The sequence below is a fragment of the Rhinoderma darwinii genome, chromosome 3 (genome assembly GCF_050947455.1).
Source record: "Rhinoderma darwinii isolate aRhiDar2 chromosome 3, aRhiDar2.hap1, whole genome shotgun sequence".
In the NCBI taxonomy this organism is placed as follows: domain Eukaryota; kingdom Metazoa; phylum Chordata; class Amphibia; order Anura; family Rhinodermatidae; genus Rhinoderma; species Rhinoderma darwinii.
The window spans coordinates 1,651,044-1,667,204 of NC_134689.1; the positions used below are offsets into that span (position 1 = coordinate 1,651,044).

At 44.0% G+C, this 16,161-nt stretch overlaps 1 protein-coding gene across 2 annotated transcripts in view; it reads right to left on the reverse strand.

The window, feature by feature from the left end:
- The window catches only part of SOX5 (SRY-box transcription factor 5), a 343,282-nt gene that overhangs the window by 112,659 nt on the left and 214,462 nt on the right, over window positions 1-16,161 (reverse strand). For both annotated transcript variants that reach the window (XM_075855646.1, XM_075855645.1), the window contains 2 exons: window positions 626-798; window positions 123-191 (listed from right to left, as the gene is read on the reverse strand). In XM_075855646.1, the coding sequence (XP_075711761.1) occupies window positions 123-191; window positions 626-798 (242 nt within the window). The remainder of the gene's footprint in view (window positions 1-122; window positions 192-625; window positions 799-16,161) is intronic.

Below are 16,161 nucleotides of genomic sequence, written 5' to 3' on the forward strand. Positions count from 1 at the left end.
CCGCCATTTGCCAGCAGCGGATTGGGGGGCTCGCTCATTGTTTTAAGGCTATACATCGATCCCGTGACCGGAGGTACATGTAGGTGGAGTTCCCCTTTAAGGACAGTTGGAGTGTTCCTGACCTGTATTTGCTGTTGGAGCAGGTTGATTTTGTGCTGCTGCTGCAGGAGCTGCTGCTGTTGTCTCGCAATCTACAAAACAAAATACGGTGAACGGTTATTGACGCCAAACATGGAGGAAAAAACAAAACATGTCAATACGTTTTTTCGCTGTTCGCCATTAACGAGAAGCGCAGCAAGTCCGACCTTCCGGCGTAAAGTCGTGAAAGTCGCCATTTATCCCCAGTAGAAGTCAATGAAGAAGCTGCGCTACTATGGCGCTATTGTAAGTCGCCATCGCACTCCATCGATATTTCCCCATCGTCTTCCGCGGATTGTGAATTTATTTTGTGACGTTGTAACGGAAATGTCGCCCTCCAGCCCTGAGCTCAGTGCGAGTCGGCAGAGTTGCGCCAAAGTTGCTGGTCAGAGCGTCTCGTGACGGCGCGCGTCCTGACTGCCAGCGCGGGCCTCGGATTACGGGAACACGCGGTGACCCCCGGGGGGGGGCGGTCATGTGGACTCACCTGTTCTTGCTGCTGTTTGGCCAGTTCCATCTGCTGCCGCTGTTTCTCGATCTGCGAGGCGGCGAGTTTCTTCTGCTCATCGTGCGCCGCCAGCAGCTGTTCTCGCAGACTGGTCAGCTGATTTATCATCCCCATGAGCTGACGCTCCTTCTCCGCCAGGCTTTCCGGGGTACCTGGGAAACGGTCAAAGAATTAGCGGAACATTCCTTATATAAAAACGGATACATTGTCTGCGGCTAAACAGTTCACGACCCCTCCCCCACTAAGACGCTGTGAGCAATGGACGCCATGGACAAGGTCCATGCCCCTCCCCCATATACAACGCTCTTAGAGGGATTCTCCTTCTAGAAATAAATATACAGAGATCGTGGCGAGAACCGGACACGGCGAGGAAAAGTCTCCGCTCATTTATACAATATATTTTTAGTTTGAAGAATGATCGCTCACTAATCACCTGCAGTCTAAGGAGGAAAGTGGTCACTGGCTATAAACCTTCACAGTGACCCCTACAGGCCACAGAGGGAACTGCACCTGGGAACACACTGAGTTATCAGAGGAGGGGGCTGCATACAGGAAGCGGCTGAAGATCACATCAATCATCCGCTGTATATCTGGTCAGAACAATATGGCTCCCAGTATGGAGCTGTCCACTTCTTTATGCCTATTTGACCACTAGGGGGTGCTGTTCTGTTTGTCTAAAAATCAATTGTGGGAATTTATATCCTCCAGAGACATTACATCATATGTGTGACTGATATCAGCCGCTCCTCTTATAACACTCCAGCACTATTATATCCTCCAGAGACATGACATCATATGTGTGACTGATATCAGCCGCTCCTCTTATATCACTCCAGTACTATTATATCCTCCAGAGACATTACATCATATGTGACTGATATCAGCCGCTCCTCTTATAACACTCCAGTACTATTATATCCTCCAGAGACATTACATCATATGTGACTGATATCAGCCGCTCCTCTTATAACACTCCAGTACTATTATATCCTCCAGAGACATTACATCATATGTGTGACTGATATCAGCCGCTCCTCTTATATCACTCCAGTACTATTATATCCTCCAGAGACATTACATCATATGTGACTGATATCAGCCGCTCCTCTTATAACACTCCAGCACTATTATATCCTCCAGAGACATTACATCACATGTGACTGATATCAGCCGCTCCTCTTATATCACTCCAGCACTATTATATCCCCCAGAGACATTACATCACATGTGACTGATATCAGCCGCTCCTCTTATATCACTCCAGTACTATTATATCCTCCAGAGACATTACATCATATATGTGACTGATATCAGCCGCTCCTCTTATATCACTCCAGTACTATTATATCCTCCAGAGACATTACATCATGTGTGTGACTGATATCAGCCGCTCCTCTTATATCACTCCAGTACTATTATATCCTCCAGAGACATTACATCATATGTGTGACTGATATCAGCCGCTCCTCTTATATCACTCCAGTACTATTATATCCTCCAGAGACATTACATCATATATGTGACTGATATCAGCCGCTCCTCTTATAACACTCCAGTACTATTATATCCTCCAGAGACATTACATCATATATGTGACTGATATCAGCCGCTCCTCTTATATCACTCCAGTACTATTATATCCTCCAGAGACATTACATCATATGTGTGACTGATATCAGCCGCTCCTCTTATATCACTCCAGTACTATTATATCCTCCAGAGACATTACATCATATGTGTGACTGATATCAGCCGCTCCTCCTATAACACTCCAGCACTATTATATCCTCCAGAGACATTACATCATATGTGTGACTGATATCAGCCGCTCCTCTTATATCACTCCAGTACTATTATATCCTCCAGAGACATTACATCATATGTGACTGATATCAGCCGCTCCTCTTATAACACTCCAGTACTATTATATCCTCCAGAGACATTACATCATATGTGACTGATATCAGCCGCTCCTCTTATATCACTCCAGTACTATTATATCCTCCAGAGACATTACATCATATGTGTGACTGATATCAGCCGCTCCTCTTATAACACTCCAGTACTATTATATCCTCCAGAGACATTACATCATATGTGTGACTGATATCAGCCGCTCCTCTTATATCACTCCAGTACTATTATATCCTCCAGAGACATTACATCATATGTGTGACTGATATCAGCCGCTCCTCTTATATCACTCCAGCACTATTATATCCTCCAGAGACATTACATCATATGTGTGACTGATATCAGCCGCTCCTCTTATATCACTCCAGTACTATTATATCCCCCAGAGACATTACATCATATGTGACTGATATCAGCCGCTCCTCTTATATCACTCCAGTACTATTATATCCTCCAGAGACATTACATCATATGTGTGACTGATATCAGCAGCTCCTCTTATATCACTCCAGCACTATTATATCCTCCAGAGACATGACATCATATGTGACTGATATCAGCCGCTCCTCTTATATCACTCCAGCACTATTATATCCTCCAGAGACATTACATCATATATGTGACTGATATCAGCCGCTCCTCTTATATCACTCCAGTACTATTATATCCCCCAGAGACATTACATCATATGTGACTGATATCAGCCGCTCCTCTTATAACACTCCAGTACTATTATATCCCCCAGAGACATTACATCATATGTGACTGATATCAGCCGCTCCTCTTATATCACTCCAGTACTATTATATCCTCCAGAGACATGACATCATATGTGACTGATATCAGCCACTCCTCTTATATCACTCCAGTACTATTATATCCTCCAGAGACATGACATCATATGTGACTGATATCAGCCACTCCTCTTATATCACTCCAGTACTATTATATCCTCCAGAGACATTACATCATATGTGTGACTGATATCAGCCGCTCCTCTTATAACACTCCAGTACTATTATATCCTCCAGAGACATTACATCATATGTGACTGATATCAGCCGCCCCTCTTATAACGCTACAGCACTATTATATCCTCTAGAGACATTACATCATATGTGACTGATATCAGCCGCTCCTCTTATAACACTCCAGTACTATTATATCCTCCAGAGACATTACATCATATGTGTGACTGATATCAGCCGCTCCTCTTATATCACTCCAGTACTATTATATCCTCCAGAGACATTACATCATATGTGACTGATATCAGCCGCTCCTCTTATAACACTCCAGCACTATTATATCCTCCAGACATTACATCATATGTGACTGATATCAGCCGCTCCTCTTATATCACTCCAGCACTATTATATCCTCCAGAGACATTACATCATATGTGACTGATATCAGCCGCTCCTCTTATATCACTCCAGCACTATTATATCCTCCAGAGACATTGCATCATATGTGACTATCAGCCGCTCCTCTTATATCACTCCAGTACTATTATATCCTCCAGAGACATTACATCATATGTGTGACTGATATCAGCCGCTCCTCTTATATCACTCCAGTACTGTTATATCCTCCAGAGACATTACATCATATGTGTGACTGATATCAGCCGCTCCTCTTATATCACTCCAGTACTATTATATCCTCCAGAGACATTACATCATATGTGTGACTGATATCAGCCGCTCCTCTTATAACACTCCAGCACTATTATATCCTCCAGAGACATTGCATCATATGTGACTGATATCAGCCGCTCCTCTTATATCACTCCAGTACTATTATAGCCTCCAGAGACATTGCATCATATGTGACTGATATCAGCCGCTCCTCTTATATCACTCCAGCACTATTATATCCTCCAGAGACATTACATCATATGTGTGACTGATATCAGCCGCTCCTCTTATATCACTCCAGCACTATTATATCCTCCAGAGACATTACATCATATGTGATTGATATCAGCCGCTTCTCTTATATCACTCCAGCACTATTATATCCTCCAGAGACATTACATCATATGTGACTGATATCAGCCGCTCCTCTTATATCACTCCAGCACTATTATATCCTCCAGACATTACATCATATGTGACTGATATCAGCCGCTCCTCTTATAACACTCCAGCACTATTATATCCTCCAGAGACATTACATCATATGTGACTGATATCAGCCGCTCCTCTTATATCACTCCAGCACTATTATATCCTCCAGAGACATTACATCATATGTGTGACTGATATCAGCCGCTCCTCTTATATCACTCCAGTACTATTATATCCTCCAGAGACATTACATCATATGTGACTGATATCAGCCGCTCCTCTTATATCACTCCACTACTATTATATCCTCCAGAGACATTACATCATATGTGTGACTGATATCAGCCGCTCCTCTTATATCACTCCAGTACTATTATATCCTCCAGAGACATTACATCATATGTGACTGATATCAGCCGCTCCTCTTATAACACTCCAGTACTATTATATCCTCCAGAGACATTACATCATATGTGACTGATATCAGCCGCTCCTCTTATAACACTCCAGTACTATTATATCCTCCAGAGACATTACATCATATATGTGACTGATATCAGCCGCTCCTCTTATATCACTCCAGTACTATTATATCCTCCAGACATTACATCATATGTGACTGATATCAGCCGCTCCTCTTATATCACTCCAGCACTATTATATCCTCCAGAGACATTACATCATATGTGTGACTGATATCAGCCGCTCCTCTTATATCACTCCAGTACTATTATATCCTCCAGAGACATTACATCATATATGTGACTGATATCAGCCGCTCCTCTTATATCACTCCAGTACTATTATATCCCCCAGAGACATTACATCATATGTGACTGATATCAGCCGCTCCTCTTATAACACTCCAGTACTATTATATCCTCCAGAGACATTACATCATATGTGACTGATATCAGCCGCCCCTCTTATAACACTCCAGCACTATTATATCCTCCAGACATTACATCATATGTGACTGATATCAGCCGCTCCTCTTATATCACTCCAGTACTATTATATCCTCCAGAGACATTACATCATATGTGTGACTGATATCAGCCGCTCCTCTTATATCACTCCAGTACTATTATATCCTCCAGAGACATTACATCATATGTGACTGATATCAGCCGCTCCTCTTATATCACTCCAGCACTATTATATCCTCCAGAGACATTACATCATATGTGACTGATATCAGCCGCTCCTCTTATATCACTCCAGCACTATTATATCCTCCAGAGACATTACATCATATGTGTGACTGATATCAGCCGCTCCTCTATCACTCCAGTACTATTATATCCTCCAGAGACATTACATCATATGTGACTGATATCAGCCGCTCCTCTTATAACACTCCACTACTATTATATCCTCCAGAGACATTACATCATATGTGTGACTGATATCAGCCGCTCCTCTTATATCACTCCAGTACTATTATATCCTCCAGAGACATTACATCATATGTGTGACTGATATCAGCCGCTCCTCTTATATCACTCCACTACTATTATATCCTCCAGAGACATTACATCATATGTGTGACTGATATCAGCCGCTCCTCTTATATCACTCCAGTACTATTATATCCTCCAGAGACATTACATCATATGTGACTGATATCAGCCGCTCCTCTTATAACACTCCAGTACTATTATATCCTCCAGAGACATTACATCATATGTGACTGATATCAGCCGCTCCTCTTATAACACTCCAGTACTATTATATCCTCCAGAGACATTACATCATATATGTGACTGATATCAGCCGCTCCTCTTATATCACTCCAGTACTATTATATCCTCCAGACATTACATCATATGTGACTGATATCAGCCGCTCCTCTTATATCACTCCAGCACTATTATATCCTCCAGAGACATTACATCATATGTGTGACTGATATCAGCCGCTCCTCTTATATCACTCCAGTACTATTATATCCCCCAGAGACATTACATCATATGTGACTGATATCAGCCGCTCCTCTTATAACACTCCAGTACTATTATATCCCCCAGAGACATTACATCATATGTGACTGATATCAGCCGCTCCTCTTATAACACTCCAGTACTATTATATCCTCCAGAGACATTACATCATATGTGACTGATATCAGCCGCTCCTCTTATATCACTCCAGCACTATTATATCCTCCAGAGACATTACATCATATGTGACTGATATCAGCCGCCCCTCTTATAACACTCCAGCACTATTATATCCTCCAGACATTACATCATATGTGACTGATATCAGCCGCTCCTCTTATATCACTCCAGTACTATTATATCCTCCAGAGACATTACATCATATGTGTGACTGATATCAGCCGCTCCTCTTATATCACTCCAGTACTATTATATCCTCCAGAGACATTACATCATATGTGACTGATATCAGCCGCTCCTCTTATATCACTCCAGCACTATTATATCCTCCAGAGACATTACATCATATGTGACTGATATCAGCCGCTCCTCTTATATCACTCCAGCACTATTATATCCTCCAGAGACATTGCATCATATGTGACTATCAGCCGCTCCTCTTATATCACTCCAGTACTATTATATCCTCCAGAGACATTACATCATATGTGTGACTGATATCAGCCGCTCCTCTTATAACACTCCAGCACTATTATATCCTCCAGAGACATTGCATCATATGTGACTGATATCAGCCGCTCCTCTTATATCACTCCAGCACTATTATATCCTCCAGAGACATTACATCATATGTGACTGATATCAGCCGCTCCTCTTATATCACTCCAGTACTATTATATCCTCCAGAGACATTACATCATATGTGACTGATATCAGCCGCTCCTCTTATAACACTCCAGTACTATTATATCCTCCAGAGACATTACATCATATGTGACTGATATCAGCCGCTCCTCTTATATCACTCCAGTACTGTTATATCCTCCAGAGACATTACATCATATGTGTGACTGATATCAGCCGCTCCTCTTATAACACTCCAGCACTATTATATCCTCCAGAGACATTGCATCATATGTGACTGATATCAGCCGCTCCTCTTATATCACTCCAGTACTATTATATCCTCCAGAGACATTGCATCATATGTGACTGATATCAGCCGCTCCTCTTATATCACTCCAGCACTATTATATCCTCCAGAGACATTACATCATATGTGATTGATATCAGCCGCTTCTCTTATATCACTCCAGCACTATTATATCCTCCAGAGACATTACATCATATGTGACTGATATCAGCCGCTCCTCTTATATCACTCCAGCACTATTATATCCTCCAGACATTACATCATATGTGACTGATATCAGCCGCTCCTCTTATAACACTCCAGCACTATTATATCCTCCAGAGACATTACATCATATGTGACTGATATCAGCCGCTCCTCTTATATCACTCCAGCACTATTATATCCTCCAGAGACATTACATCATATATGTGACTGATATCAGCCGCTCCTCTTATATCACTCCAGCACTATTATATCCTCCAGAGACATTACATCATATGTGTGACTGATATCAGCCGCTCCTCTTATATCACTCCAGTACTATTATATCCTCCAGAGACATTACATCATATGTGACTGATATCAGCCGCTCCTCTTATAACACTCCAGCACTATTATATCCTCCAGAGACATTACATCATATGTGTGACTGATATCAGCCGCTCCTCTATCACTCCAGTACTATTATATCCTCCAGAGACATTACATCATATGTGACTGATATCAGCCGCTCCTCTTATATCACTCCAGCACTATTATATCCTCCAGAGACATTACATCATATGTGTGACTGATATCAGCCGCTCCTCTTATATCACTCCAGCACTATTATATCCTCCAGAGACATTACATCATATGTGACTGATATCAGCCGCTCCTCTTATAACACTCCACTACTATTATATCCTCCAGAGACATTACATCATATGTGTGACTGATATCAGCCGCTCCTCTTATATCACTCCAGTACTATTATATCCTCCAGAGACATTACATCATATGTGTGACTGATATCAGCCGCTCCTCTTATATCACTCCACTACTATTATATCCTCCAGAGACATTACATCATATGTGTGACTGATATCAGCCGCTCCTCTTATATCACTCCAGTACTATTATATCCTCCAGAGACATTACATCATATGTGACTGATATCAGCCGCTCCTCTTATAACACTCCAGTACTATTATATCCTCCAGAGACATTACATCATATGTGACTGATATCAGCCGCTCCTCTTATAACACTCCAGTACTATTATATCCTCCAGAGACATTACATCATATATGTGACTGATATCAGCCGCTCCTCTTATATCACTCCAGTACTATTATATCCTCCAGACATTACATCATATGTGACTGATATCAGCCGCTCCTCTTATATCACTCCAGCACTATTATATCCTCCAGAGACATTACATCATATGTGTGACTGATATCAGCCGCTCCTCTTATATCACTCCAGTACTATTATATCCTCCAGAGACATTACATCATATGTGACTGATATCAGCCGCTCCTCTTATAACACTCCAGTACTATTATATCCTCCAGAGACATTACATCATATGTGTGACTGATATCAGCCGCTCCTCTTATATCACTCCAGTACTATTATATCCTCCAGAGACATTACATCATATGTGTGACTGATATCAGCCGCTCCTCTTATATCACTCCAGTACTATTATATCCTCCAGAGACATTACATCATATGTGTGACTGATATCAGCCGCTCCTCTTATATCACTCCAGTACTATTATATCCTCCAGAGACATTACATCATATGTGTGACTGATATCAGCCGCTCCTCTTATATCACTCCAGTACTATTATATCCTCCAGAGACATTACATCATATGTGTGACTGATATCAGCCGCTCCTCTTATATCACTCCAGTACTATTATATGCTGTATTTTATGGTGGCTGGCCCTTTAAGTGGAGCGGTCCTGGATTCCTTGTTTGTTACTTTCCCTTTTGGAACAAAATGTATTTAAGTTGTAAAAACTACAAAATCCGCTGAGTAACAATTTGCTGATTTTTTCCTTTCGTTCAATAAGAAATTTATTTCCAGTGAAATCTGAAGAAAAGAGAAACATTCAGAAAAGTTCTACAAATATCGGAGATGTCGCTGGACTGCGCCGCCTGATACCGCGATGTAACTGAGCGCCAAAGAAACGCGAGTGCTCCGGTCATCGTGCGCTGTACACCGCTGGGAACGCTGCTATCTGCTATATACAACTCTTGGGATTCTGGGAAAGCTGGGTGACAATCATTACAACACCCAGCTTTCCCGAAACTGAATGACAAACCGTCCCAGCAGCTACACATCCACTGCTCCCCTCTGCTGGTCAGGAGTCTGGGAAAGCTGAGTGACAGCCAACACTACAATAACAGCGCCCTCTGAGGCTGTCACCCAGCTTTTCTAGGATGCTGAAAAGTAAACCGGTCCGTAATGTAGCAGGGAATGTCTGAATGTGGCACGGAGTCTGGTAAAGCTGTGGCAGCCATATTGGTCCGTCACCCAGCTTTCCCAGAAGCAGATATATAGTTACATTGTGGGGGAGGGTATGCGGGATGATCTGCGCCGTCTGCGGAATACGTTGCATGATCACTTTGCCGCGCCTCCGCCATGTTGGACTCATTAGCATGTGACAGTTATTTACATGACGATCGCCCCCGGTCGCCGCTCCCGGTGTTTATTGCTTAAAAGCCTCAGCGAATAATTACAGCCCATTGTCTATAATTGCGTTCAAATGGAAAAAATGAGCAAAGGCGACGGCGAGCGCGAGAGCGGAGCCACGAGAAATATTGTGCGGATCGTTCTTGGAATACATTGACCAATTGACTTGGGTTCCTGTAATTACGGGGCAGCTTTTCCTCGGCACATTCGTCGTACAGAGGTCAAACGCATTAATGTAACTCAGACCGCCGATTCTCCGGTATTCACGCCGCACAAATAATGCTGAAATATAGAAAATTAATTCCGAAATGAGTCAAACGCGCGCTACGAAATATATGATTAATGGCGACTTAAACAGCGCAGGCGACTAAAGACGATCGGAAATCTTTACAGCGGAGACGGCGGCAGTCGTGGAGCGCAGGAACGGGACGCAGGGGGCGGAGCTTTTCTTCTACTTTTGCTTCCATGTTATAACTTCTGCACGACCGTCCGATAATCCGGAATGTCTGATAACGCGGCGGCTCTATCCATGGCGGATACCGTAGTGCGCTTGTACTTCATTGGCTCCCGGACACATCCGTCAATGGGCTGCAGCGCGTCACGCGGAAATAATGGCGGCGATTCCCTGTCCTGCTTCCTATTTGTTACTCCTGACAATGTTTATAGAGAAATCGCCGTGTTTGATGGGCGGCAGGAGGATCTGCGGCAGAATTACGGCAGTCCAGGACGCACGTCGCCACATGCGTTTCTGCGGTCACATTACGCCAATGTTGAGCCGCTCTTGACATGGAGTTTGTCAGATTTCTGTGGTGGATTCTCGGAGAAATCCTACGTGTTACATTCCATTGATCTCTGGACCCGGGAGATTATCCCCCATAATCCTCATATTAACCCCGCCGCGAAGCGCACGCCGTCATTCAGGAGTCGCTCTATCACGGAAAGGATTACCATTTTTTTTTCCTAATCTGTCACCACCGGCTGCCGTAACGCAGCAGCTTTATTATCTGTGTTTGAAAACTGATCATGTACTGATCCGGAGTAACAGCATGTCTTATACTCTAGTCACATCCAGAGCTGCAGACAAATTCCTGCTCTTAACATCAGGAGCTGCATACTTTATACTCCAGTCACTATTCTGCTTTACATCAAGTCTTATACTCCAGTCACATCCAGAGCTGCAGTCACTATACTGCTTTACATCAAGTCTTATACTCCAGTCACCTACAGAGCTGCAGTCACAATTCTGCTATTACAACAAGTCTGGATTTCACAGGCGGAGGGCTGAGGTGGGAGACTTTATATCAGGGCCTGTAACTTTAAGTTACATGTTATAGAGCTTCCGGTGACTGTCCAATAATTCAGAATGTCTGATAATCAGGCACCTGCCATGTCCCAGTTACAATTCTGCTGTTACATGAAGGGTTATTCTCCAGTCACAACCAAAGCTGCAGTAATAATTCCGCTGATACATTATGTCTTCTACTCTAGTCACAATTCTACTGTTAGATTTACTCCAGTCACATCCAGAGCTGCATTCAATTTTGCTGGCTGCTGCTTCTACCCATGTGCATTTTGCCAAAAGACACACCTTAGTTGATATCCCATTAGAAATTAAAATTTGCTGCGTTGCATTGTGAGAGATTTAGTGTTGTCTTCAGCAGGTCCTGGTGTAGACGCTACATCTCCCACAATGCATCACATGCTCTATACAGACACTGAGCCAGGAGGGAATACATGCAGAATTGTGATTGCAGATCTGGATGTGACTGGAGTTTAACACACGATGTAACAGCAGAATTGTAACTGGAATATAGACATTAAGTAACAGCAGAATAACGAAGCAGCTCTGGAAGTGACTGGAGTATAAAAGATGATGTAACAGCAGAATAGTGAAGCAGCTCTGGATGCAACTGGAGTATAAAACATGAAGTGACTGCAGCTCTGGATGTGAGTGGAACAGAAGACATAATATAACAGCAGAATAGTGTCTGGAGTATAAGACATGAAGTAACATCAGAATAGTGACTGCAGCTCTGGATGTTACTGGAGTATAAAAGATGAAGTAACATCAGAATAATGACTGCAGCTCTGGATGTTACTTTAGTATAAAAGATGAAGTAACATCAGAATAATGACTGCAGCTCTGGATGTGACTGGAGTATAAGACATGAAGTAACATCAGAATAGTGACTGCAGCTCTGGATGTTACTGGAGTATAAAAGATGAAGTAACATCAGAATAATGACTGCAGCTCTGGATGTTACTTTAGTATAAAAGATGAAGTAACATCAGAATAATGACTGCAGCTCTGGATGTGACTGGAGTATAAGACATGAAGTAACATCAGAATAGTGACTGCAGCTCTGGATGTGACTGGAGTAGAACACATGATGCTACTCTGGATCAGTACGTGATTCTGGGGACCGGAGTGAGGCGTGCTGACGGTCTGCGCTCCCCGTGCCTGGGAAGAATAGCGGCACGCACTACACACCAGACCTTGTGAGCCTCACGTGCTGCGATGGCGGCAAGAATGGCGCTATCAATTGTTTTTATAAAACATCACGGCCGGTACGACCGCCCCTCCCCCGATGGGATTCACACATGGAAAGCGCCAAATTCAGTAACCGTCCGAACACGGCAACAGCAGCCAATGTAACGAAGACCACGTGCGCGGGCGCCCCCTGTGCTGCTGAGGAGGGGGGGGGAGAAGATGGAGACCTCGCGGTTATCTCACAGACGAGGATTGTATCGTCCGGGGATTAATTACAGATTCTGCAGTCACCAGATTTATTAATCAGCAACCGGCGCAGCAAATCCACAAAAATCATCCAAGAAACCGACAAGAAAGTAACAAAGTAACAATCACCTCGAATTATGATCACGTCTTCTATTCTTAAAGGGCCGGTAACCCGAATATCTGCAGCTTATCATAGTTCAGAGCGTTGTAAATACTGAAAATATGTGACAAAGTAGTGAGCATGGCGGCATCAATAAGTGAGCTGATAACAGGGAGCAAAAGATTGTATTCATCTGTCCTACAGTCATCCTCCCCCAGCCTGACATGTCTGATAACAGAGAACAATAGATTGTATTCTCCTGTCCTACAGTCATCCTCCCCCAGCCTGACATGTCTGATAACAGAGAATAGATTATATTCACCTGTCCTACAGTCATCCTCCCCCAGCCTGACATGTCTGATAACAGAGAACAATAGATTGTATTCCCCTGTCCTACATTCATCCTCCCCCAGCCTGACCTGTGTGATAACAGAGAACAATAGATTGTATTCACCTGTCCTACAGTCATTCTCTCCCAGCCTGACATGTCTGATAACAGAGAACAATAGATTGTATTCACCTGTCCTACAGTCATCCTCCCCCAGCCTGACATGTCTGATAACAGAGAACAATAGATTGTATTCACCTGTCCTACAGTCATCCTCCCCCCAGCCTGACATGTCTGATAACAGAGAACAATAGATTGTATTCACCTGTCCTACAGTCATCCTCCCCCAGCCTGACATGGCTGATAACAGAGAGCAATAGATTGTATTCACCTGTCCTACAGTCATCCTCTCCCCCAGCCTGACATGTCTGATAACAGAGAACAATAGATTGTATTCTCCTGTCCTACAGTCATCCTCCCCCAGCCTGACATGTCTGATAACAGAGAACAATAGATTGTATTCCCCTGTCCTACATTCATCCTCCCCCAGCCTGACCTGTGTGATAACAGAGAACAATAGATTGTATTCACCTGTCCTACAGTCATCCTCCCCCAGCCTGACATGTCTGATAACAGAGAACAATAGTTTGTATTCACCTGTCCTACATCATCCTCCCCCCAGCCTGACATGTCTGATAACAGAGAACAATAGATTGTATTCCCCTGTCCTACATTCATCCTCCCCCAGCCTGACCTGTGTGATAACAGAGAACAATAGATTGTATTCACCTGTCCTACAGTCATCCTCTCCCAGCCTGACATGTCTGATAACAGAGAACAATAGATTGTATTCACCTGTCCTACAGTCATCCTCTCCCAGCCTGACATGTCTGATAACAGAGAACAATAGATTGTATTCACCTGTCCTACAGTCATCCTCCCCCCCAGCCTGCCATGTCTGATAACAGAGAACAATAGATTGTATTCTCCGATCCTGTAGTGTAAATGTTTGCCAACCTGCGATTATAGGCCCCTCCCCACTCCTGTATGGCTCCTCCTCACTATTGTTGGCGTGCTTTGGGATCGGATGTCTCTTCGTTAGGCTCTGTTCATGCAGAGTATTTTGGCGCGGAAATCGCTCCGCAAAACTCGTCAAAAACCATCCGAAAATGCCTCCCATTGATTTCAATGGGAGGCGGGGGCGGTTTTCTCGCGGCAGAAAGAAGGGACATGCCCGATCTTCGCGTGTTTACGCCTCTATTTCGCTGAGTTCTTTGCCTTTAGCACTCAATCCCCGCGAGCGAAAAACGCGGCAAACGCCGTGCAGGAAGGTCAAAATCTGCCTCAAGATCCCAAACGGAATTTTGAGGTAGAATTTTCCTCCTGCAAAAAACTCAGTGTGAACACAGTCTTACGGGGATCTCGGGGTGGATAATTACTTGGGGAGAGATAATCCGGTTACCCTCCAATTAGGAGACGGGTCAATCCCCTTATAATTATCAACATGTTTAAAAAAAAAAAAAAAAAAAAAAAAGTGCCCCTCCCCCACACTCTGGAGCGCTCTAATTGGAGAATACATTTTTGTTGAGTTTTTCGTGTTTTATCACTAAAAAAACAATCACCAAAAGGCATGAAAAATCTTGTTACATTTTATTTCGCTCATTGTAACCGTAAACCGCGGCGTCGTGTGTGAACCGACCGCTAATGATCACATTTACGTGTAGGATATAAAGACTATCGGTTACGGCTGATTTGATGGGCGTGGCTTCAGAACGCTTTCCGGAGGTTTCACATTTGCGCTCTTATTCTCAATAGTGAGAAATATGGAAACGCTCGTGGAATCGGCGAGGAATCTTCCTGTCTTCGCTCACTCAATCGGATTCCGTAAATCTTTTGACATTTTTTGATTCTGCGCGGTTATTGCGGCGGTCGGCCCCGCGGGTGACCCATGAGCAGCATTATTGGGGCTCGTTTACATTGCGACACTTGCGGTATACGGAAGCGTTACTTTCTATTTTCCGCCGTCGTCTGTGGGAGGATCGGCGCTGCGGTCGGGTGACTCGCGCTCCGCTCACGTCTGGACCAGGTTTTCCCAGAAATTCTCAGTTTTTCAGGGAGAAGTTTGGAGTTTTCCTGGGCGGAAAAGGCGCGGCGTGGCGTTGTGCGGACACCTGAGCGGCCATGACGGCGGCGGCTGGAGAATAGAACGTCTTTGTTATGCGGCGAGGGTCAGACGGCTGAACGTAAACACGGCCCCTGTTGTCTCACCAAATACAGCTGCGCCCCATCTGAATCCCCTTTGTCAGGCAGCGGCGGCACAGACCTGTCATTCAGTAAATACCACCCCGCCCCCCCCCCCCCCCCCGGACCCCACAAGGATCCCCCCCCCAGGCCCTCCCCGACTCAATTACCTTCTCCCTGATTGCAAACCTCACACCGACAATGGACAATAAAGGCCGCTGTCACAGTAGTCGCAGGAACAATAAACCAGCTCTTGTTTTCACAGCTTTCTGCCAAACCCCCATAACCGCAGCAAAGCCCAGACCGTGACCCCCTCCCCCCAGACACCTATGTGGCCGCTGACCCCACCGTCTGGAGCTTATAATAGGGCAGCAGTATCATAGGAAAAGCTGC